This window comes from Perissodus microlepis, chromosome 3 (assembly GCF_051167445.1).
Source record: "Perissodus microlepis isolate ML-2025 ecotype Zambia chromosome 3, ASM5116744v1, whole genome shotgun sequence".
Lineage (NCBI taxonomy): Eukaryota > Metazoa > Chordata > Actinopteri > Cichliformes > Cichlidae > Perissodus > Perissodus microlepis.
In genome coordinates, this window is record NC_140463.1 from 15,501,245 (window position 1) to 15,526,788 (window position 25,544).

Genomic DNA, 25,544 nt, shown 5'->3' on the forward strand with positions numbered 1-25,544 from the left:
TAGGGAAAAGTCCATAAGCAGGTCCAGTGATGGCATATTTCTTTCCTTAACACCTACTGGAAAATTTTGATGAGAGAGTTAGGGAGTACTCTCCACATGGATCATCAAAGGACCAAACTGCAGTATCTGTTATTTGGTTTGTAAACAGAAGATATTCATTCCTCTGATCTCCATCAAGGCAGTTTTTAGCAATTCACCTGATACTTGGTGGCGCATGATCTTGATAAGACCCTTTATTTTATCATACACCAGTATGTTTACCCTTGAACTTTGAACTACCCTTTTTTTATTTTTACATTTCGTCAACAGGAATAGATATTATAGTGATCAGCTAAAACCATGTAAATATGACATTTACGTGTCAGAGTAAAAGTTGAAGAAACCTTTGTTTTCCCAGCTTGAGGTAAACTGTAAAAGTAAATTACTTTAAGGACATATGACTGCTCTCAGTCCATTTTGTGGTTGAGTTACCAAGTGTGTTATAAACTGGAGGAAGTGAAGTACAAATTACAGAAGAAAAAATTAAAGAAACAGTTGAAGTGTTATTGTTCTGAAGGAGGTTGTCCTCAGGATGATATATCCATACGTATAAAGCCTCCTTCAGCTAACCAGTCAGACCTCTGGGAAAGAGTGTCACCATTAATTTAGTTCGAAAGCTTTAGTGTGTGCAATATAATAAAGTCTGTAGTCTGTAGGTCCCAAAGACTACAAACATTTATACTGAAGTCTCCCTGTACTTTAAAGATGGTATGTAATAATGATAAGTGGATTAACTTGCAAATTTACATGCAAGTGTTTCTTCTATTTGTTGGCTGCAGAAGTTCTGCTCATTTTAACTGTGTATCAGTAGAAGCAAGCAACCTTTCTTCATTGTTTTTCTAATCTTAGCATTATAAAATGAATCAGATATATCAGAACTGTGTTAATAATAATAACAGTGTTAAGTAGTTATTTTCAGTCTCCACAGTTCAGGGATAAAACTTGGATGGTCTTGTATTGGTCTTCTAATAACAAAAACTTGCTCCTGAAAGACAGGGATTCTGCTGATAGAGGTGATTTTAGTTAGTCAGACAATACTTGAGATTCAAGAACACATATTGCAGCATGCTGCAGAAGCTTCCCAGAAGTGGCTCTCAACTCTTTTTTTTTAACAGAAAATGTGTCATAGTACACAAATCAGAGAAAAAGCATAGGGAGTCAGCCACAAGTAAAACAGCATAGAGCTGAAATACAAACATCTCGTAAAAGAAAACCATATAAAATTCTGACCATATTTAACATCATTACGCTGACACTGAACTGTTGCATTCTAGGGATGCACCGATACCACTTTTTTGGAAAACGAGTATGAGTACGAGTACTTGCATTTCCATACTCGCCGATACCGAGTACTTACTCATTGACAAATGCCAGCCATTTGACTTTCTGGTAGTAATAAGGGAAATGTATTTCATATTATATATATTGCATACATTTGTATTTGTGTATTTTAGTTACAAATATATAATATTTCAGATGTAAAATAATCTTACATTTAGTACTGTAGTTTATCATTGAATACCTATAGCACACAGACTTTACCTTGGGTCAAGTATGGTGGAGATGAAGTACAGTGGGTTGGTCTCGACGTCACTGAAGCGCTTCTTGACAGCTGCCAGTAAGGTTGCTTTCATTGTCTTGACGCCGTGGTCCTCATCTGTTTCTCTGTTTAGAAGTCTCACTAGCACAGTCACAGCTGGGATGACATCAGAGGCTAGTGCGTCGTAGCTGCTCACTTTTTTAGTTAGTTCCTCAAAGGGGGCGAGGATGGCAACAGTCGTCTCCATAAGAGCCCATTGGTGAGCGGTGAAATAGTCAGGGAGTTCATGCTCGGACACATACACCCCCAGCACTCACTTTTGCTCAGTGAGCAAAAGTGACGTACAGCGCGTCTGTACGTCCTGCTGCAGTCTCTTTATTGGCTGGTTGAGTTGACCCAGAATGTCCTCGAGGCGGGAGTAGGTTAAGGCGGAATGTTTAAAATGCCCAACTATTTTCCGTCCCACTGCTATAGCATCAGCTATGCTCCTCTGTGCTAATAAGCATGGGTAAATAAGCGTGGGTAAATAAGCGTGGGTAAACTCTTTGTACTTGTTGTCGTGTTGGGATTTTAGGTGCTTGATTAAATTACTTGTGTTAAATGCGCTACCTTTTGAGCCTCCTCTGGACAATTTCGCTGAGCACAATTTGCAGTCTGCCTTTGTTTTCGCGTCTTCGTTCACTTTGAAATAGTTCCACACGGCTGACATGTCTCGCCTCGCCTTCTCCCCGCTCTGAGCTGCAGCCGGGGCCCTGGGGGCGGGCACTCGGTGCCTGTGATTAACCGCTCAAACATAGACAGGTCTCAGACCGTGGTATCGGTCCCCGGTATCGGGGGACTTTTAACGAGTACGAGTACTTTAGAAAATGTGGTATCGGATACCGGTATCGGTGCATCCCTATTGCATTCATAAATAACATGACGCATAATGAATCCCCCCCCCCCAGGATCAGCGATTATGCCAATAAATTTCAAAAGTGATGAGGAGGATCAAACTGACACAAGAAATGCCCAAATGGAGAGTGGTACGTATTCTGTTTTGTGCTGGCCTTTTTATTTAAATTTTGATTATATATTTTGATAGTCTGTTCTCTTAATTATTATTTTTTTAAACCATTATTTATGTATTTTACCATTTCAGGTACGGTCTGCCCCCCATGTATTTACACCTACGATATCATTGATGTTGCATTTAGTAGTGTTTTCCTTTTCTCTTCTGGCCTTTTATGTTTTGGAGTTATCTGGACAATCTTGAAATACAAAAAGTCAAGAAATAGTAAGTATCAAATATAATGTTCAGTTTTGTTCTGCCATTTTCAGACTTTTCTCTGTATTTGCTGCATTCTATGTCTAATACACAATAATTTAAAAAACTTTTATTTTATTAAATGCTTTAATCTGTATTTATCTTGAATTTAATGTTTCTTTTTACCATGAAGAAGAAGAAGCGTACATGTTGTCAGAGCTTATCGCTCTAATGAAGGAACTGAAGAGGGGACATCTCCAGCAGAAGGAGGAATTCAAACTGTTAGAGGAGACAAATAAAGAGCTGGCAGATAACAAAGAGAAGCTTTGTCTGGTAGAGAATAACATAGCGAGGAGTGAGAAAGAAAAAGAGACTAACAAAACAGAAATATACTTGGAGGAAAAACAAAGTCTATTAAGTGTTCAGCGTAAACTGGAGAAGAAAAAGGAAGAACTTGAGAATCTACAACTGAACATGGAGAAACAGCTGCAACAAACAGGGGATATAATGAGCAGAATGACAGAAAGGAAGACAAAAGTAGCTTTTGGATGTGATTAATTGTCACTGAGCATGTAGAAAGTCAGAGTGATATGGTTCATTTTCACACAGAGTAGTGAGAAAGAAATCATTTGCTACATGACTGTTTATTTTACTAACAAGCAATAACACTGCGGTAGATTTTTAACCAAACAACCAACATGTGATTTAAGTGCAGAATTTAACCTTGATTCAAATGGTTTAACAAAATAAATTTCCATGTCATTCTTATAAACAGTGCCTTGTTTTCAGGGGCTCAAAAGTCTGTAGATGAAATAATCTAAAGAGCTTGGAAAGAAACGTACTTGGACTTCTTTAAGTTCCTTGAAGATGATCATCTGAGAAAACTCTTCAGTTCTAAGACCAATTGGTGGAGAGTCCCAGATTTTAAGCCCTTTTGGAAGAAACATCACCATATTACCAGCCAACAAGGGGAACTGCACTGTTGTTCTAAACACAACGGATTATCACACAAAAATTACTACACTGTTCAGTGACAATAATACCTATTAGGTTTTAAAATGAGACCCCACAAGCAATGTTCCCTCTAAGCTGCGCATGTGTGCAATTGCGCACTGCTGGCATGGTCTCTGCGCACAGAAAATCTGCGTTGCGCACAAAAAATGAATTGAAATTAAAATGAAAACTTCAACAATTCTGTTTTGCAGTGTTAGTCAGTAAGTGACTGGCTGTATATATATATATATATATATATATATATATATATATATATATACACACATACATATGTATACATATATATATATATATATATATATATATATATATGTGTGTGTGTGTGTGTGTGTGTGTTGTGTTTTCAAAATCGGAGTTCAAGTTATTTTTTACTTCCAATAGTGCTAACTTACTACACAGGTCAATGACTAGATTTTTTTTACATTTTCATTGTAAGTGGGCTAAAGCAGTTAATTAAAAGTAGTCTAACATAAATGTAAATGCTGTAATTTGATTATTTTAATAAACCATGTAACTTTTTTGAAATTGCTTATCACTAAATTATCCAGTTCATATCAAGCCTTTTGAAACAATGGACTGTTTATAAAAATGACTATAATTTCAAAACTGTTACATATTTTTTTAAGAATTAAAACTGAAAGTCTGTACTTCAGTCATGTATTAGTTATTTGATTTAGGCTTCAGTACTTCCCAACCCTGAGTTGGATAAGCAGAATAAAATTAATAGGTATTCTTAATTTTAAAAAAATAAACATATAAACTATATGTGGCTATACGTGGCTTGGAAAGGAAAATCAAATAGAATATTAAAACCCAAATTTATCAACATAAACATTAATTAGAAAATTTTCAGTAAGTAAAAATCAACAGTAGAAATTCAACAATAAACATTTCTTAAAAAAAAAAAAGCAATTATATGAGTTACTAACAAGACTAATCTACAAAAGACAGACAGATATTGACTCACTTTAGGATAAACATATAAAGATTAGAGTGTGCTGAGTGAAAGGAAGAAGTACTATAGGACAGCTTTTTGAACAGCTTATTTAACACAGTCTTGGGGAGTTGAGAGGATGCCCGAGGAATGGGAAATTTTGGTGTATTGGTACCAATTTTCAAATACAGGGATGACATGCAGAGCTGTAGTAACTAAAAGATAAGATAAGATAAGATAAGATAACCTTCATTAGTCCCACACGTGGGAAAGTTGTTTTGTCACAGCAGAAAGTGGACAGTGCAAAGTCACATAGAAAAAATTAGAGAACACTGGAATACAATAAGAACAATATACTGTACACAACTGTAGAAAATAAAATATAACAAAATAAAATACTATATACAATAGAATAAAATAAAATATACAATAGGATAAAAATAGAATACAAATGCTATATACAACTGAGTAAAAATACAACTTTGTCAGAAAAGAGTATTGCACTTAGTCTTATTGCACATGTGTGGGTTTGTGTGTGTTTGATCAGCTGCAAAACTCTTTGTAGTAGAGGCTCACAGCAATGGGGAGGAAAGACCTGCGAAATCTCTCCGTCCCACACCGTGGGTTTAAAAAAAGTTAAAGTTGGTTAAAAAATAAGTTGATTAAAAATATGTAAATATAGTACATGAAAAACAAAAATGAGAAAGTGAACAAAGACAAACCCCAGTAAATATATTTCAGAGAAGATTTTTTCAGTCAGAAAGAGTTTTTTTGTTTTTTTTTCTATCTCTGGATTAATCCATATTACTCAACTTATTTGAATAAACAAATATCTTAAAATCGTGTTTTTAATCAAACTAAGTAACACATGAAATAAAAACAGGACAAAATACATTGTATGTATGTATGCATGTGTGTGATATTTTAATGGTGATTTCTGGGTTTTATGCTTTTTTATTTGCTCTACATACAAATTTGATTTTGTTCCTTTATGAATTACCATATGTTTTGTGTTGTGATTACCTTTCAATGATACTCTGCTAATCATTTAATACATTTCTTTGTATGCATGTATGGAGTTTAACAGAAACAGAATAAACATCTTCTTTGCTCTTCATTTACCATAACACTTAAACAGGACTCATCAACATACTGTACTATAAAACCAAAAATAAAAGACAAACAGAGGCCAGAGAGCAAAATTACATTGTTTTTTTTTTTTTATTTTTGTAAAATTACAAAAATCCTGTTGCAGAGTGATGCTGACAATAGTTGGTGTATTTATTATTTTGAGGCTGGGTCATTATAAACCAATATGATCAGGTTGTTCTAAAGATTCCCTAAAAAACATTCAGCTGATCTAAAATGTTGCAGCATGAATACTGACAGAGAAAGACAGAGCATATTTCTTCCATACTGGCTTCTTTTCATTGGCTCATGCACTGAGCATTTCTTCTTCACTCACTTCTTTTCACTCTCTCTATATCTCTATACTGCTCATCATTCAATCATTAGTTATTATTAATCTCTACCTCTCTGCTATAGTTTGTCTTTTATACTTTCTTCCTCCCCCAACCCCCCATCATAAATAACAGTGATTAACAAATATTGAATGTTACTGAGCAGCACACAAGGCACGATATGTTTAGAAGCAGCAGCCAACCACAATATTTTTTGTCTATGAGGTGTTCAGGTGTAAACACCAGTGTGCACCTGTCTAATAGAAGGAGTGGGGAGCCATAGGCCTGCACCCCAGGACATGAAGCAGGCATGGAGGAGATCCAGTTAATTGAAATGTTTTAGAGCAAAGCACTTGTCATGGCTAACGGATGGATTCAAGCGCAGACAGCGTTCTGGCAAGCAAAAGGATGACAATTTATTGACGCAAAGTGAAACCACAGTGATATGTATATACAGTGAGAGGGGAAGGGGTCCAGGGCTCCAGGGGATGGAAGGGAGGGAATCCATGCTCGCTTTTCACACAGTCCAATTTCCGCCACGCCTCTTCTCTCGAAGACTCACTTCTCCTCACCCACTCTCCCTCCGATTCCCACTTATGCCGACACGCTCAGGGATCACAGGTAAAGGTCCACCACCAGTTCCAGGGAGATCTAAAAACAGAGAGCTCGATTAGATTCAATACGCCAATAAACACCGAGAGTCTTTTTAGAAGGAGAGCTGAGAGCACGAACACGGGAGCTTCAACAATCCAGTGCCGACTGCTTCGTGCCACAGCGTTAAACAGGTAAAGGGAACGCTAGCAGATCAGTGACAGGTGTTGTAATCACCGCAGGTGCATGGGCCAAGAGCGAGAGCCCACAGTGAGCTCCGCCCAGGCAAGCAGGAGAGAGAGAGATAAAACAAAATAAACCTGTGGCCAACATGAGCCAGCCGGAGAGGCACAGGGACGATGACACCACTGTGATTACTGAAACCTAACCAAGTTGTTTTTAAAAAGCAGAAGTGAAAGTAAAAAGTGCATAAGGTGGTTTTACAAATATCTTAAGTTTTATTTAAAGAAGTTGTAAACAAATATATGTTATCTCTGGTGTGTTCATTTACTTTATTTGTTATTATGATTAAAGGTTAGTCCTGATAAAGAGAGTGAAAATGAAAGTGTGCTTTTGCTGCAATATACTTTTCATTCTCAGATTAAATATTATCCCTGGCAGTCTGATGTGGTTAAATGTCAGACAGCCTTAATGGTTATACTCTTCATTAATTGTATTTTTTTTCTTTGTGTCTTTTATTTTATTAGTTTTTATTTTTATCATATTTTTTTCATTTGTAGTAACTTCTAGTGGTGGAAAACAGGGTACTGAGACAAAATATATAGTACAACAGATAGTATATACACACTGTTCTTTAGTAAAGCAGCTGCTCACACATTGTATAACTATAGACACTAACAAATAAACAAATTATTTATTTATTTTAAATAAATTATTTATTTATTTATTTCTCATGTAAGAGCATTGTGATGATCTCTGTAATATTACATCAATTTTACTTTTTTTTTTTTTTTTTTTTTTTAGAACCCACGTAGGAGGAACTATATCGCTTGCTGCCTTTTTCGTTGCATTCTTTTATACACAAGTTATATAAAAGAAAAATCTGTGAGAACCTTTAAAAGTTTTCATCAAGGGCTAATTAGTGATGGCTCGCTTGAAGCTGAAGCTCCGGTGTATGTGTCAAAAAAATCAACACACTGCCTCAGAAGCACTGTGTCGAAGCTTGATTCGTTTGGCCAGAGTCACGTGATCAGTGACATCCGAAGCTTCATTTAGAGCCTAACTGTTTCGGTGTCTGATTCAATGGTTTATAAGCAGGTGAACCATTCGCGGGATTTGTGGAGTGTTTTGATGGTGACAGATAGCGAACCACTGATATTTCTACTGAGAGATTTGGAGCCAGCGAGGAATAGAGGAGTTTCTGTTGTGTGGGAGTATTTTTAGTTGATTTTGGTCAATCGGGTGGGTTTTCCAGCTTTGTGTTCTTGTTGTTTGCTTTTGTTTTGTGTGTGTTTATTTTATCTGACAACGGGAAAAACTTAAAATGTCAAAAATCTGCTTTTCATAATATAAATATCATTAAATAACTTTAGAAAGACTTCTATTTGACTCTTTACATTTATTGTTATAAAAATATATTTTTTATGTTTTAAATAATTTTAAACTGTTAGTCTGCAAAATGTGCAGCAATTTAATTTATTTATTCTCTTTATCTGATAGTTTGTGGGGCCCAGTTAGACTGTATAACTGCATCTCTACCAGTTTCTCTGCACTCCAGCCTCTTCTGTGCCATGTGAAGGGATTGTCCTTAACCCTTTAACCCTTTAAAGCCAGTCAGAGCTGGCACGCTCCGTTTTGCATAACTATTTTTAAATCCCTGTAGAACCGGAACCACGTAAGCTAGCGCAATAATTTTTTTTGCATATGAAATCGGAGGAGTTGTACTTACATCTTATGCCATCAGCTTGTCCTAGGTCACAGTTTCCTTCCACATATAGCTTTGCAAAAACTGCATAAAAAGCACTTGCAGCAACAAAAACATAATATTCCAGAAACATGCTTTGCCAATCCAATCAGCTGTTCGTAACACTTCTCACATTGAAACAAACTTCAGCACAAACGATCGCATGTCCGCCATTTCCTGGCCGAAACCGGAAGTGACGTCATTTTCGTGGAAAATGTAGTTCTTTTTATTTGTAGGCCTTAAAAGCCTATACTGGATTTTTTATAAGTCATGTTTGACTTTATGCTTTTCTGAATAGTTTCTGAGATGCTTAGAACTCAAATTGCGCTGCTGGAAATAGTTTATTTTGATGCACATGCTGTTTTCTTTGCAGATTTGCATCATAGGATTGTTTTTCGTTTTTTCTGCAGTATATAAAAATTGCTGTATCTCAAAAATAAAACTATGAAGACACTCAAAATAAATTTCCTGTTGGTGTAAACTATTTTTTGCAACTTTTTTGTTTTTAAAGTTTTGAGGGATAAGCCTCTTAAATTTCTCCAAGTAGAAATTTATGTAAAAAAAACAAAAACAATTTTCAATTTTTTTGTAGTTTATTGCACTTTTTTGCAATTAATGTAGTTACTATGGACTTAATGCATACATATTATTAAAATATGGGCTACAACAGTTGTATTGATGTATAGCAACTTGAAATGCTCCCAAAAATGGCACTACAGCATGTAAAAATATAATATAAGCTCTGGCGGACTTGGTTCTTTGGTAGGTCTTAACCCTTTAAGACCTACCAAGAAGAAATGGGGAGGGGTTGCCAAACAGGCTAGGACCGCCACTGAGTAAGATGACCAAAAGAATGTTAAGCTGCATTATAGAGTCTGACAGCTGCTGGTAATAATGACCTGCGGTAGTGCTCCTTCCTACACTGTGGGTGTAAAAGTCTACTGCTGAACGAGCTGCTACGTGTTCGTGCTAAGAAGCAATTAACACCCCACGACCAGCTCCTGATCATCAGTCATTTGGTCATAAGAAAATCAAACCTGTTTGAAATCCTGTCGCCCGCCGTGAGGGTATCAACAAAACCTCTCACACTGCGCACGCACAAACACCGAAATGGAAGTGAAAAAACAGAGTAGCACGGCAGTGCAGCGTGTGATCTGGCTTCATTTTATGGACGCACAGTGTGAGCTCATCAAAGCATCGGGCCGTATAGTGTGAGACCCTGCATCGTGACCTATGAACTTCTAACCCCTGAAATTCAATCGTACAGTTTGAGCAGGAGCTGAATAACGTGACTGAAAAAATCGCACATTGTATGCCCAGCTTTAGTCGGTTAGTATGCACTAACCAAACAGTACTCTGGAAAAGAGTATCAGCATTCATTTAATCCTCAAAGTTTAGCCTGTTGAATGCAAGAAACTATAGGTTTTAGAGTCTGTCCACAAGCTTTGTCATTTCATACTCAATTGTTCCTACAGGGAGTGCAGAATTATTAGGCAAGTTGTATTTTTGAGGAATAATTTTATTATTGAACAACAACCATGTTCTCAATGAACCCAAAAAACTCATTAATATCAAAGCTGAATGTTTTTGGAAGTAGTTTTTAGTTTGTTTTTAGTTTTAGCTATTTTAGGGGGATATCTGTGTGTGCAGGTGACTATTACTGTGCATAATTATTAGGCAACTTAACAAAAAACAAATATATACCCATTTCAATTATTTATTTTTACCAGTGAAACCAATATAACATCTCCACATTCACAAATATACATTTCTGACATTCAAAGACAAAACAAAAACAAATCAGCGACCAATATAGCCACCTTTCTTTGCAAGGACACTCAAAAGCCTGCCAGCCATGGATTCTGTCAGTGTTTTGATCTGTTCACCATCAACATTGCGTGCAGCAGCAACCACAGCCTCCCAGACACTGTTCAGAGAGGTGTACTGTTTTCCCTCCTTGTAAATCTCACATTTGATGATGGACCACAGGTTCTCAATGGGGTCCAGATCAGGTGAACAAGGTGGCCATGTCATTAGTTTTTCTTCTTTTATACCCTTTCTTGCCAGCCACGCTGTGGAGTACTTGGACGCGTGTGATGGAGCATTGTCCTGCATGAAAATCATGTTTTTCTTGAAGGATGCAGACTTCTTCCTGTACCACTGCTTGAAGAAGGTGTCTTCCAGAAACTGGCAGTAGGACTGGGAGTTGAGCTTGACTCCATCCTCAACCCGAAAAGGCCCCACAAGCTCATCTTTGATGATACCAGCCCAAACCAGTACTCCACCTCCACCTTGCTGGCGTCTGAGTCGGACTGGAGCTCTCTGCCCTTTACCAATCCAGCCACGGGCCCATCCATCTGGCCCATCAAGACTCACTCTCATTTCATCAGTCCATAAAACCTTAGAAAAATCAGTCTTGAGATATTTCTTGGCCCAGTCTTGACGTTTCAGCTTGTGTGTCTTGTTCAGTGGTGGTCGTCTTTCAGCCTTTCTTACCTTGGCCATGTCTCTGAGTATTGCACACCTTGTGCTTTTGGGCACTCCAGTGATGTTGCAGCTCTGAAATATGGCCAAACTGGTGGCAAGTGGCATCTTGGCAGCTGCACGCTTGACTTTTCTCAGTTCATGGGCAGTTATTTTGCGCCTTGGTTTTTCCACACGCTTCTTGCGACCCTGTTGACTATTTTGAATGAAACGCTTGATTGTTCGATGATCACGCTTCAGAAGCTTTGCAATTTTGAGACTGCTGCATCCCTCTGCAAGATATCTCACTATTTTTGACTTTTCTGAGCCTGTCAAGTCCTTCTTTTGACCCATTTTGCCAAAGGAAAGGAAGTTGCCTAATAATTATGCACACCTGATATAGGGTGTTGATGTCATTAGACCACACCCCTTCTCATTACAGAGATGCACATCACCTAATATGCTTAATTGGTAGTAGGCTTTCGAGCATATACAGCTTGGAGTAAGACAACATGCATGAAGAGGATGATGTGGACAAAATACTCATTTGCCTAATAATTCTGCACTCCCTGTATATTTTCTCTATTTTCTCTCTCTCTCTGTCTCTCCCTATATATATATATATATATATATATATATATATATATATGTATATATGTGTGTGTGTGTGTTTATATATGTAAACACATTGCAATGTGGAGACAAGCATCCCAGCCAGAACGCTAGGATAATCTCTGAATTGTGGCCGCCTGTTTATATACAGAGACAGACAAAGACATTCCAAAGCTCTTACATGTTAGCTCATCTCACAGGGGGCTATACCATCAGCCCCATCCTTAAAACCTCTTCCCTCACAGAGAGAATTATGACCTTGTTTTCTGCTTGGTGCCACCTCCCAAAGAGCAGGAAGTCTACAATGGGTCCACTGTGAAGGTGGAATAAAACTTAGGGCCCACTTGTGATAAAATTCCACATACAATTGCATACAACTGGTGTCAGGAGTGAGAAAGTACTATTACTATTACTAAAGTGATATGATTAAAGTATGTGATTAATACATTAAAATATATGATTAATACATCAGAAAAGATTTATTTTCTGCTTTGCTGTTATTTATTGTATTCGATAATTTTTGTATTGTTTCACTTCTTTCTTTCTCTCCTGGTCTTATTCATCTTATTCACATAAACATGGTCATGAATTCCCTCTTACTTTTCCTGTTTTGCTTCCACCACGATAAAAATCACACTTCCTGCACAGCTCTCTCTCTCTCGCTCAGTGTACTTCAAGAACAATTTTCCGTCTAAAAATCTCTGTTTTCTGCATTATTCACTTGCTTATTACCCGCCAGTCTACCGTTATTTACAGCGCTGTCAGCTGCAGTTTTTTTTTTTTTATTTAACTAAATTCTGACAAAAAAGCCTCATTTCTGCTGTTCAATAATAAAGAAATTTTAACTTGCAAAACTTGCAAATTGCAAAACGCTTAGCTGTGTCTCTAATTAAACCTCTCTAACGTTGCTCTGTTTCACTTCAGCAGCATGGTTTCCTTCAGTTTTTGTTCCACTGCAGAATATTTTTAAGGTTATCCGCTATAAAAAGCCAGGCCAGGAAAATCTCCTTCATGTTGTTCTGTTTCTGTCATCAGTTACTTTGACACAAAGGCATCTGCTGTGATACTTACACCTCTGATAAAGTCTCACAAGTGTCAGCTTTCTATTTATAGATATAAAAATATGGATATGTACTGATAAATGATCAGAATTATAATATTTCTGACTGTCTAGGGCAAAATTTCCTCGATTCAAATCTAATCGAATCGGGACCTCATGAATCAGAATTAAATCGATACCCAGCCCTAGTTTATACATTACTCGTCAATTAATCATTAGTTAATATTAATTTCTGGCTTACTGCTCCACAGTGTGTCTTTTGTCTTGTCTCTCTTTTCTCATTCATGACTGGTTGCAGCATATGGCTGCCCTTGGTTCTGCTGGTAGTTTTCTCTGGTTAAAAGCTATGAAGTACTTGCTCATTGGGAGTTATCTGATTGTTGGGATTTTCTCTCTAATATTGTAGGCTCGTTACCTTATAATGCAAATACATTGAGGCAACTCAAGGTGATTTGGCACTAAATAGATTGAATTAAATTGAAATTATTTAAATTGAATTAAACGTAAGAGCTGTAGAAGTTAGTCAACATATTACACTTTGAAGGCCAGAGATTAAAAATGTCTTTCTAACAAGATTTCGAATCAGAAAGTGAAGGAGCCTGCCTGATGGAAAGAGCCAATGAATCGGTTGTACATGTGCTGTAAAATTCAGAGCTGTGCCTTACCAGTGGGTGACTGGCATGCCAGATGAGGGCAGATCTAGAAAAATCACCAACTCATACGTGCAGCTCACCTTCATACACACACTCACATTATGACGCAGCTAAAACCAAGGGTGCATAAATGAGCACAGCACACAGAAGGTCCCACCACCAAGGCACCCAGTCCCTTCCACTTTAAGCCTCCTACTTCTGAATAAAATAAACAAACTGTGTTAATGTATTCAAACAAAAACCAAAACACAAAAAAAATAGTGATCTGCAACTAGAAAAACTGCCTCCGTCTTACAGTGGTGTGACACAGACAAAAAAATGTTTTTAAAAATGTAAAAAATAATCGACAAATGAAAATATTGGGAAACCAAATGTACAAAACCAAAATAAATGTAACCTTCAAAAAGAACACAAAAAAGCAAAAATGGACACAAGGCAAAAAAAGGAATCCAAAAAGGCAAAGCAGCAGCACTTCTGTAAATGTTGCCCAGAGTACACTGTTAGCCTTTGCAGTAATTTCCATAGCTTAGTAATGCAAAATCAACAGTAAAAAACTCTAAAGGATGTTTGCAGTTTAGTACTGTAATTTGCATGTAATTGTGGGAAAATTCCATGAGATTACATTATTTTTACGGTAACTCACCGTACTCATGGAAACAGCTGTAAAATACAGCAAATGTAACAATTGGTGATGTTACTGAGATTATACTATTACACCATCCGGATTTCTGTTGTTTTCTACTGTAGATCTAAGAGTAATTACTTAAATCCTCATTCAGAATGTATTACTGTAAAATGCGATTCACTGTGAAAGTAGTATAACATATAAACAACAATATACAGCACAATTTTTAACTTAAGGAGTAAGTTGCAGCCACACTAAAATTTAATTCCTTGAACTGAATGGAACCTCATATATTAATAAATGTATTTGTTTATTCAAACAATATGAAACATTATTAATACTATTAATTAATAGTATACTTGTAAGGTTAGTATTGTGATAGAGTCTATATTTTAATTATGCTCTTGTAGACATTATGACATTATGCTAGTACAATTATGGTGAACAAAGAGTACATCTAAAAGTTAATTTCAAGAATACTGTTATGTACTAAAACGGCGGTCAATATAGTCCCAAGAAGCATTATAAGTATACGTACTAGGTAAGGTATACTTGGGAAATATAATTGAAGTATACTTATTTTTTGTATGGCCAGCAACAAAAACTAATGCCTACATTTAGAGTAATGTTTAAAAATGACTTCATTTAGCAGGCTGTTCCTTTTTTTCTCTTCTTATTCTTTCTTATACTGGACCTTCATTTGTTTTGTATAAGATGGTACTTTTTAAGACACCTCTGCTTAACTACAGTGAACTAACCTAATAATATGCTCTGGTCATCATTTTACACAAGTTAAGGTGTCACATCCATGAAACCTACACCACTAACCAGCATCAGTCCTACAACTTCACTCTCAAAATTAATAAATTCTGGGACATCAGAAACTGTATTTTTAGCGGTGCATTTTGTTGCAGGCCAGACTGCTATTAAATGCACTCTCCTGAAGAAATAATTCCTTTGTAGCACCACTTCGTCTTGGTTCAGAAGAGATGTCCTGGATATACGTGATAATGTAACACATTATCACAGTTTAGCGCGTTGGGTTATGTTTTTAAAGCGATTGTTACGTTTTTAAAGCTTTTTAATGTGACAGGTGCGATAGCCGACACCACACCTTCACCTGACGTACAACGTGACGTATGACGCACACGTCGGGTATTCACTTTCAAAACAACAATGGGGATAGAAAATATTGCTCGAGGTGGTTAATGCTCCTTTCGCTGGTTGCCAACCACCATTAAATAACAACAAGAAGAAAATATTGATCTGCTTCTCTTAGTTTTGCACGTTTAAGCTGCAATTCAGACTCAAACAAAGCTGCAAAGCAGGAGAACAACATGATCATCAACTATTCTGTGCCATAGATCCAGTTCGCTGCAGCACAGAGTGATGATGAGACCGTTAACATGTGCAACTTAGAGGTAGTCAGAGGTAACTGGATGTTCAATCGGGTTAAATGCAAGGTTGATTGGATTATATCTGAAGATCATATGCTATTCGTGATAACTCTGCTAGACTCGAAATTGCTCGTCCATGCGGGAGTATCTCAAAATTAAATGAAAGCACTTTACACTTTTCCCTAAAACGGACTGACATGGGACACATTAAAGTTGGATCGGAACCTGCTAATCAGTCTGAAGGTAAGTGTTTTTTTCACTTATTCGAGAGAAGTCCGAAATGCGTTCTTATTACTGTTTGTTTTGACTTTTAAGCTACCCTACCAGGATATTTTCATTCAAATGCTAAGACAAAATGTCAATATCTATGAATGTGGAGACTCAGAAGACTAGTTAGGTAATAGTTGCCAATGGATTTATGAGACTTGATAGAAACTTGGACGTTTGCAACAGGTGAATCGGTGAACTACCGAGGTTGCGCCCAAATGCTTAAAGCTGTTAGCTGGTCAGTGTTTTCAGGTGTGCTTGTACTACCTGTACGGTGCGGAGTGCTGACTAAGTCATGTTAAACCCATTAAAGCGTCGAGCTCAAATATCTTCATTTTTCTGCACTGTTCTCTTGTCGGCACACATTTTCTGTTTACTGAAGCCTTTTGTGAATAATTTTGATCATGTAAAAACTGGGAATTGGTCCCAATTGACAATACTCTTATTTTTTGTCATTTAGGAAAGGTAATTGGTCACTGAACTTTTTGCAACTATGTGTATTTCTAAATTTTGTGGCTTCAGTGCACATTTATATTGTTCAGTTTGCATGTTAAAAGCCTGCCAAGCACCCCAAGGTTGATTATGCTTGGTAAGAAGTCATTCATGAAATAGAGCTGATTACACCATATTAAAATTTCTGTTTGGCACAGGAGCTTTTCGTGGACACAGGTATCTAGTCTCTGTTTTGTTAGCTCAAATTTCTGTAATTTCCTTTATAAACCAAGGTTGTTGGACATGTGTCTCAGTGAATCCAGCAAAGTAAGAATATCAAATTTCACATTACATATTACCGATCAACACTGTAGTCTAGCTACACCAACAGCAGAAATACTGAAGTCAATACTGTAAAGTTTAACAGCAGCACAAACTATAAACTCCAAAATAACCATACAGTTGATTCATCTCCGGTAATTTAACTGGGCTGACTCTTTGTTAGGTGTGTTTAATGTGCAGAATAATTCCCAATTATGTACAATTATAATATGTTAAAATGGACTTATGTACATAAGGCCATTAATAATTAACTGTACATAGCTATTTGCTTTATGACTATTGTATTGAAATTATTTTATGTTGCATAATGACAACATGTTGCCCCTATACATTTAAGGACAAAGTTCAATGACCGCCACCTGCTGGATGGTGAGTGCAGAGGGGCGTGTAATTGTTGAGCTGGACAAAGAGAACATCTTTGCTGATGCAATGTCAGTCTTCTTTGGTTCATTCTATGTATTGAACCTGGAATACCAGGAGTCAGTGTGTGCAAGGATTTTTGTAAGGATAAACCCTGAAGAGGGAACAAAATGTACCTCCAAGGTTGGGACAAGCAGAAGGACTGGGACCACTGTGAAGCGAAAGGTTGTTCACATTAACCCTCATGTCACAACTTTCCTCCAGCGCCTTATTGAATTTGAGTGGAGAACTTCAAATTAGGTAACTGTTTTTGCCATTTTTAGTGAATTTCTTGTATAATTTAAGTGACCAATGTGTTGTTACCTGTGTCTCCACAGATGATCCATGGCCCATGCTTTCTGGACATTTACACAAGACGAACAACAATGAAGACAAGCTCTCTTGCAACTCTTGCAAGATGCTGTCTCTGTCCAATAGGTTTTTTGAGTGCAACAGTTTTGATTTTTTTTCCTTCTTTTACCCGTTTGTTAAAAATGATTTCAGCTACTTACACTTTAATTGTCACATGTATTGGCTCACCCTACAAATCAGTGAACAAGATCAGGGTTCAGTGCAGGTCAGTCAAGTTCCTTCACACCACACACGCTCATCCATGTCATTGTGGACCCTGTTTTGTGCATTGATTTGGTGGTGTGAGCCAGAATTTTGGACAAAGTGTATATAAAGGCAGAAGTGTGGGGCTTGATATTATATTCATTACAATTCAGTTTATTTGTATGGTGCCAACAAAATGAATGCCAAGGCACTTCACATTGTAGGTTTAAGACCCTACAAAATATAACTAAGAAAACCCAACACTTGAGCATATGTTGTCTGCCATGATATGGATATGACATAATATCGTTATTGTTTGTACAACCATCTGAGAAAATAATGGATTACATGGTTTAGTAAAAACAAGTGCTTCCTCAATGAAAATATGTTTTCAGTTCTTTTCAGTTTTTGATTTTGGAAATGTGTATTTCAGCAGGGAAAAATCAGAATTGAAATAAAGTGGTGTAAAGCACATAAATTATATTTTGTGTGTGTGTGTCTATCTATCCATCCATCCATCCATCCAATTTTTTTGGAACCCTCCAGTCTCTTACAGTATGTTACTGTTAACTGAAATTACGGTAAATTACGACCTGTTAAACAGTAAATGACCGCCTGTTGGGACACGGTATCCTCTAGCAGAGATGAATATTTTTGGTACTGATGATGCGTGATAACGGTAAGTTACTGGTTAATATATTGCAGTTTATTACCTTGCAGCGGGCTTACAGTGACATACCGTGAATAAACGGTAGTATACCAATTTCTTAATCACAGTATGATGTTACTTTGTTAACGTAATTTATGACATAACGACATAACGGTATCTCACTGGCGTCACTGTCGCCAGTGAGATACCGTAAAAAAGGCTACGGTGCGTTACCATAATTTGTCCAAGAGTATTATACCACACCAGCAAAAAACGGTATCATCCTGCAGAACGGTAAGCTACCGTAACACGGCGTCACGGTATGACGCTGGCAACAGTGACGCCAGTATGTTACCGTAAAGTGGCGATGAAAAGTCTAACAGTGTAGTAGTAGCAGCCCCACTATAAAGCTATCCTCCGCCCAATCAGGCCCAGGCTTCCTGCAATGCATCATACAATTAGCATCTACAGCAAAAGACAATAGAAGTAAGGCTGAGATCGTAACAAATCGAAGCTGCATACCAATCAAACGGTGTCACCTAATTGCAGCTACAACCTATGAACACACTTGTTTAATACCAAGTAAAATAATAAATGAATGGCACAAAAAAAAAACATAACATACCAGCAATCGATGGAAGGCTTCAGGGAAATAATGCGCAGGTGATCTCTACAAAAACATTAGTAACACCAATCAACAAAAGTGTAGCCAATTCAGGCAGAGGCAGCAGCGACTTGTATGTGAGTCCTACCTGTAACAGCTGGGAAGTCAGGTGACCAAAGGCCCAAATGCGTACAGCAATTGGTGAGCGAGTCAGGGACAGAGAAAATAGGTACTATTTATAGTAGAAAAAGGTTGCTAAATCTCCACTGTGACCTGAAGACCACATGGAATTAAATACAAGAAGTCACACAGTTTAGAGAGAAAACCCAATATATGGGAAGTTACGAAATCATTAAGGATAAACGTTTTGTTCCTTATAGATTTGGCCTTTGTTAGGTTTGTCTAGGCACAAACCTATTGCTGGAACAACAGAGACAACCAACTGCAACTAGCAAAACAAAAGACACCAGGCAGAACTCTTTGTGTGATCTCACGCGAGGGAGGCTTGACTGAGGTCAAGCATTGTCCCGCCCACTTGACCTCCATCGGACTCTCAGCCAGTTTCCCGCTCCTTTTATTGTGGTTACATGAATATGCATAGTTTCATTAACATATGGAATCTTAAACAGGCATGTGTGTGAACAGAGAATACCTGTCTGTGTGTATGTGTGTGTGTGTGTGTGTTTATGTGTTTATGTGTGTATGTGTATGTGGGTCAAAATGTGACCGCGAGTCCAGCAGTTCACCTAAAACAAAAGGCTCTTATACTTAAGCAGATACAGATGTATTTGCCATACCATATATCAGAAAGAGAAGATACAACCTCTCTCATGACCCTAGGAGGTATGTGAGGTATGCCAAAACACTCTGGAAAGGGAGTGAACGTACTCCCCTTTTCATGGTACACAGGGTTTTAGCAGACCTCCTAGGATGAGACATTCTATCAATCTACAAATGATTATATACCTCTAAGCATAAATGATTATATGTTTCTAAGTACAAATGACAATTCTACAATCTCACCCTAACAGCCTTCACCAGACCCATCCTGATTGGAGCCAGGTCCAAACCAACAGTAATGAGAGGAGCACGCACCAGAGGCCACAGGTTCTGGAGATTCACTCCTTGCCAGCACAAGTATAGAAGGCAGGGGCACGGGGGCAAAACTGCCTGATCCAAGCAACAGGTAGCAGCCAGGAGTGAAAAGGGTCCAGGGAGCTAGAGGAATTGATCCATACTGGCCCATGAAAGAAATGAAAGAACAGATAAACCAGGCCTACAGCTTCACTATCCAGCCACTGCACCTAAGAGTCTTTGATTATTCCTCCAGCATGGTGACTTTGTGTCATTGTGGATGAACTGCATGGGTTTAACAGCAGACAAAACCATACACCAGATCATACACCAGTAATGACTGAATAATATTTTCCATGACACATAGAAACAACAGCAAAAACACACAAAAAAAGAATGCAGTGAACATGTCACACACAAGCACATTCATCATCATGAGCTTGACATTGAAATGAAATGGCCACACATACATTTTTATTGTGCCTTTAATAAAAAAAACAACATTGTTTTTATTACATTATTATGTTTTTTAACATCAGTGGAAAATCTGTATATGTAACAAAACTTTAGTGTTAGTGAAGTTTCATCAGGTGTCTCATTATCTTTCTCATGCTGAATCAGTGTAAATGTGTTGCTGAACAACCGTTGTCAAATACAATTATACATCATAGCCTGTGATTTTATGATAGTTGGAGCAGATCCTTCCACTAAAGAGTACGCAGGCGGTCAAAGTACACACTTGCCTTATTCACGTTCAGCACAGCCGAAGATTCTGTGTAGCGTGTTGAACACAGGTGCAAACTCACTCAGAGAAACAACCGGTAAGTGTGTGATGTTACTTAAATACAGTTTTATTTTAGTTCTAATGGTGGTTCTTTATTGTAGTTCTTTATTGTGTAGATAAATTGCAAACACGTTTTCTTGTTTTATAAACTGTGTTAACTTTATTTGTTAGCTAAGTTTTCATTATATATAAAATACTATATTTTAAGTTTTTCTTCTGTTAGCCATCATAAAAATAGCAGCCAACCAGTAAAGCTTTCTTTTCTTAAACAGGAAGTAGTTTAATGTCAGAACCTAAACACTTTTCTTCTTCCTTGTCTTAGTCCACCTTTATTTTTGGTGTTAATGTATTACCAGGCTGTGCTGGACTTTGTGATCAAGCGTATAACTAACACAAAATGGCAGTCTTTTTCAAAATGGCAGTATTGGTAAGTTTTTTTTGTTTTTTTATCATAAACTTACCCAGTATAATCTGGTTTAAAGTATATTTGTTTTGCTGATCAAAAACACAGATTGCCAAAGGAAGGTCTGTGGCAGAAAAAAAGGGGAAACAAAATAATTAGCTTTGCAATAAAAGCATTTTTTTAGTGCACAGTCTACATCAGTATTCAAATTGGTATTTTGTTTCATGCCATTGGCTAAATTTTACAAGATGATCAGTATTTTTCTGTTCACCTGTTATTGGTGATCTCAGCTGATATTTTTACTTGTTTATGCTTTTTGCTGTCTTAAAGTCATGATATACTTTTAAGTAATTCAAATTTTGGGGCTTTGTATTCTTTATCCAGAACTCCAGGATGAATTCCCAGTGTGGTCAACCCACTTTGAAACGTCAACCATGCACTTTTTTTTTTCACCACACTGTGATCCTACTCCTTCTGACAGATATAAGGACAGGTAACATCTATACAAACGTTATCAGCTAAAGTAAATACGCTACACAAAATATGTCATTTTTGGAGGTCTGTGTATATTTTAGGGCAGCACGGTGTCATGGTGGTTAGTGGTGGTGGTTAAGCGGAAGCGAATGGATGGACGGTGTATATTTTATAATTTGTTAGGTGTACAAAAATATAAATGAAACTGAGCAGTCAAGCTTAAGCTGCAGATAATCTAAGAACATTAGATAAACATGACTGTAAGATACGAAAACTTTGTCCTGCCCTTTCAGGTCAGTCTGAGACAGTAACATCTTCTCAAAAAATAATCACAGTAGTTGGTGAGGATGTCATCTTACCATGCTACTTGGACCCTGCGACAGATGCTGTGTCTAAGATTCTGGAGTGGGGGAGACCTGACCTGGATCCCAGATTTGTCCATGTGTGGTTTGAGGGTCAAGACCATCTGGTTAATCAAAACCCATCTTACAAAGGAAGGACATCACTGTCCACTGAGAAACTGAAGCAGGGAGACCTTTCACTGAAACTCTCTAGAGTAAAACACTCTGATAATGGCAGATACAGATGCTTTTTTCCCTCAGAGTCCAAAGAATCTACTATTGAACTTCTTGTTGGTAAGTAGACATTTTTCATTACACTGCAAGATACAGATGAATGACAAATAATTGTCCCTGTAGTTAGGAAATCCAATGCCTTTATTATGCTGTTGGGAATGTCTGGATGCAAGGGTTTGAATCCAATTGTGCATTTACAGGGAAGGGTCACTGTTAATATGAAGCTGTTTTATATGTGATCACCTTTATTAAGTGATTACACGTTTCTATCCTGAGACAAAAATGAACACCTATGGAAGATTTCTTACCATTGAGTTAGACAGGGATCTCCACAACCATCATCAAAACACCAAATGACAGTATGTGTTATTTGGTGTAATAACTGAAGGTGTTTATTCCTCTAGTTTACGTCAGATACGTTCAGATGGTGCTTGGTGGCCCAACTCCTTGCTCATTTTTCTTTTATCACACCCCAGTATCGCTACACTTTATCAACTACACTGGAACATGTTTTGTTTTCGTCTCCAGTAACAGCTGAAGTGAAAAAGCGTGCTGGAGGTAAACTATTGGCAGGAGTAAATTATTGGAACATCACATGGCTGTTCTCACGTTGTGGTTGAGTTACCAAGTATGTTACAATTAGAGGAAGTGAAGTATTGGTCAGCTTTGAAAAAAGCAGTCAAAGTTTTTTCCGCACTGATTAAGACATGTTTTACTGCTGATATCATTAATCAAATACACTGTTCTGTGAATGCATTAACACGTCTCATCTTTGCCATCCTCAGGTTCACTTTCCTTACCTACAGTAGCAGAAGTCAACATAAACAGGAGTGCAGTCGCTTTACAGTGTAAGTCTGCAGGCTGGTATCCAGAGCCTGAGTTGCTGTGGATGGACAGTGATGGAAACAGCCACTCTGCTGGACCTACAGAGACCCTCAGAGGTCCTGATGACCTCTATACTGTCAGCAGCAGAGTGACTGTGGAGAAGAGACACAGAAATACTGTCAACTGTATAGTCCAACAAAGGGATATCAACCAGAGCAGAGAGACACAGATGCATGTTTCAGGTAATGTTTTCTTCTGAAATTTGCAAAGAAATTAAATGCAAATCTAAATTCATTTAAAATTTGATATAAGAAACATTTCTATTTTCTTAAACTGAAAGAACAATACTGGATAATTGATATAATGATAAATTCAAACTGTTACAAACTGACTTTGTCTGTATGGGGCATGAGAGGTGTAATACAAGGGCAATAGCACAAGCTGTTTATAAGCTCAGACTACAAACAATAAAGTGTGTGTCAAAATTTATTTAGCGGTTTTTAAAAATTCTTACAGCTTTACATGATTAAATTAAGTAGGAGTGGAAAAGGAAGCAAATTAATCTCCAGGGTCTCCAAGGCCAAAACAACAAACAAAAACTCCAAGGTTCACATAAAAAAGAAATGGCAGAGAACCCCTACCAAACGTCCACTAACTTCTAAATACCATGACTAAATCGTAAAATTGGCTTCCAAAGCACAAATCAAAGAAAGCAAGAACAGCACTAATGTTTCCCAGGACTCAGTAGCCAAAAGACAAAGAGAGTAACACACTTGCTGCTGGGGGGATTATGCTGCTCCACAAGTGATCTTGATGCTGCTCAGCTGTGTCAATCAGGTGTAGAAACCTGGAACAGAGAGCGAGGGAGAGAGCAACTCTCTTGCAGGAAGAGGCCAAAGTAGCAGTGCCTTAAAAATTGTCTAGATTTTGAAGAGAAAATTATTTTTGTGGTCTGAAACAACTCTGAAAACCATTTTCAGTCAACACAGTTCATTTCTGCATCGAAATAACATCTGAGCTCAATAAACATAGATTGAAGAGACGTGGGAAACTGTACTGCTGTTTTCAGCACACAGTCCAAAGTAATGTAAAGTGATGTATGTGGTAGCTTGGACATCTGTGAAAGCCAGCCAGTCGGTACATAATGATACATACTGGTTTTGGAGTAACATCGGCTGCCATCAGCTGCCGTCTTTGTCAGGGAAGGTCCTTCATGTTTCAACAGGTTCTCTTTCTGGTATTTCTTTTAAAGTATAGGCTCTAAGTGTCTCATAAAATGATTATCTGTTTTATTTACAATTTGAATGCATGTCTGAGCATTTTTGGAAGTTATTATGAATTTAATTATCTTGTCTTTTTAATTTTAGGTGATTGTGTTGCAGTTCCACCTTCTTCTGCCCTCCGTGTCAGTATTATTTTGGCAGTTTTTCTCATTTGTACTTGTACAACAGTCATTGTTATGTGGATATGGAGACAAAACAAAATCAAAGGTAACCATATTGGTCTATCTGCTAGGTGTCACCAAATCTGTACTAACTCAAGTTTTTAACAACTAAAATCCCCTTGATTAACAACTTAATCAAGGTGTGTGTAACACCTTTTCATCAGACAACTTTTACATAACTAACTCTGTACTTATGCAGAGAAAAAGAGGCAAACTAAGGATGAAGCAGAGGAGAAAGAGAAAGAGCAGCTGTTGGCAGAAAACAAGAAGTCTGAAGAACTACAGCAGAAAGAGGAAGAGCTGAAAGACCTGGAGGAGCTGGTTAATATACTCATTGAACAGGAAAATGAACTGAAGAAAGTAAAAAATGTACTCAAACAACAAAGGGATATGGTGGATGGTGAGGTGGAGGATATTGAAAACAAGCTTCAGTCAGTGGATAAGAACACAGAAAGTGACAGAGCAAAGGGATACATGGATCTGAAAGAAATAATAACAAAAAGCAAATACAAATTAATAGAGAAAAATGCAGCAAATTCAGAGCTGCAAGCAAACATTGAAATCCGTCTGCTTAGAACACAGCACATACATGATAACATGACCCAAAGAAAACCGGAAGTCGAGAAACAACTGGCAGAGTTACAGAAACAGAAAGATGAGATTAAGAAGACACTTAATTTAGAGCAAAATCAGGAAACTTTAAACATTTAGAAAAATTCTCAAACCTCATGTAGAGAGGTTTGAAAAGTACTTCTTGTATCTGCTGATGGTACGTACCGCCAGCCTGTCCTTCCATGATGGCTCATCTCATCCCCTTCTCCCCTTCTTTCTCAGGTGTCTGCTACCTGAGGTATTCACTAAGCACATCATCTGTTGTGTCCATCTTCCTGATGTACTCATGGATGTTTGTTGTCTCATCCTGGACGGTGGTTCTGCCACTCATTAATGCACGGTCACCTTTCTTTGGTTTAGCGTACAGACTCAGGGTGATGGATTTGGGGTGAATAGGAATTAGAATAAGAATAGTTTATTAATCCTTAATTAAACTATGTGCATACACCTGCTCCAAGATAATAAGAACAGTAACAGACAGAAATTAAATAATACAATATATAACAAAGATACAAAATATAAGAAATAGCTCTAATATATACAAATA

General features: G+C 37.4%; 1 protein-coding gene across 1 annotated transcript; it reads left to right on the plus strand.

Annotated features, from left to right (window-relative positions):
- The first annotated feature begins 3,032 nt into the window (after window positions 1-3,032).
- Window positions 3,033-25,389, plus strand: LOC146390146 (butyrophilin-like protein 9). The gene is made up of 6 exons (XM_084920766.1): window positions 3,033-3,180; window positions 16,763-16,795; window positions 21,850-22,176; window positions 22,902-23,183; window positions 24,585-24,839; window positions 25,220-25,389. The coding sequence occupies exons 1-6, from the start codon at window positions 3,033-3,035 to the stop codon at window positions 25,387-25,389; spliced, it is 1,215 nt and encodes a 404-aa protein (XP_084776892.1).
- Window positions 25,390-25,544: the final 155 nt, after the last annotated feature.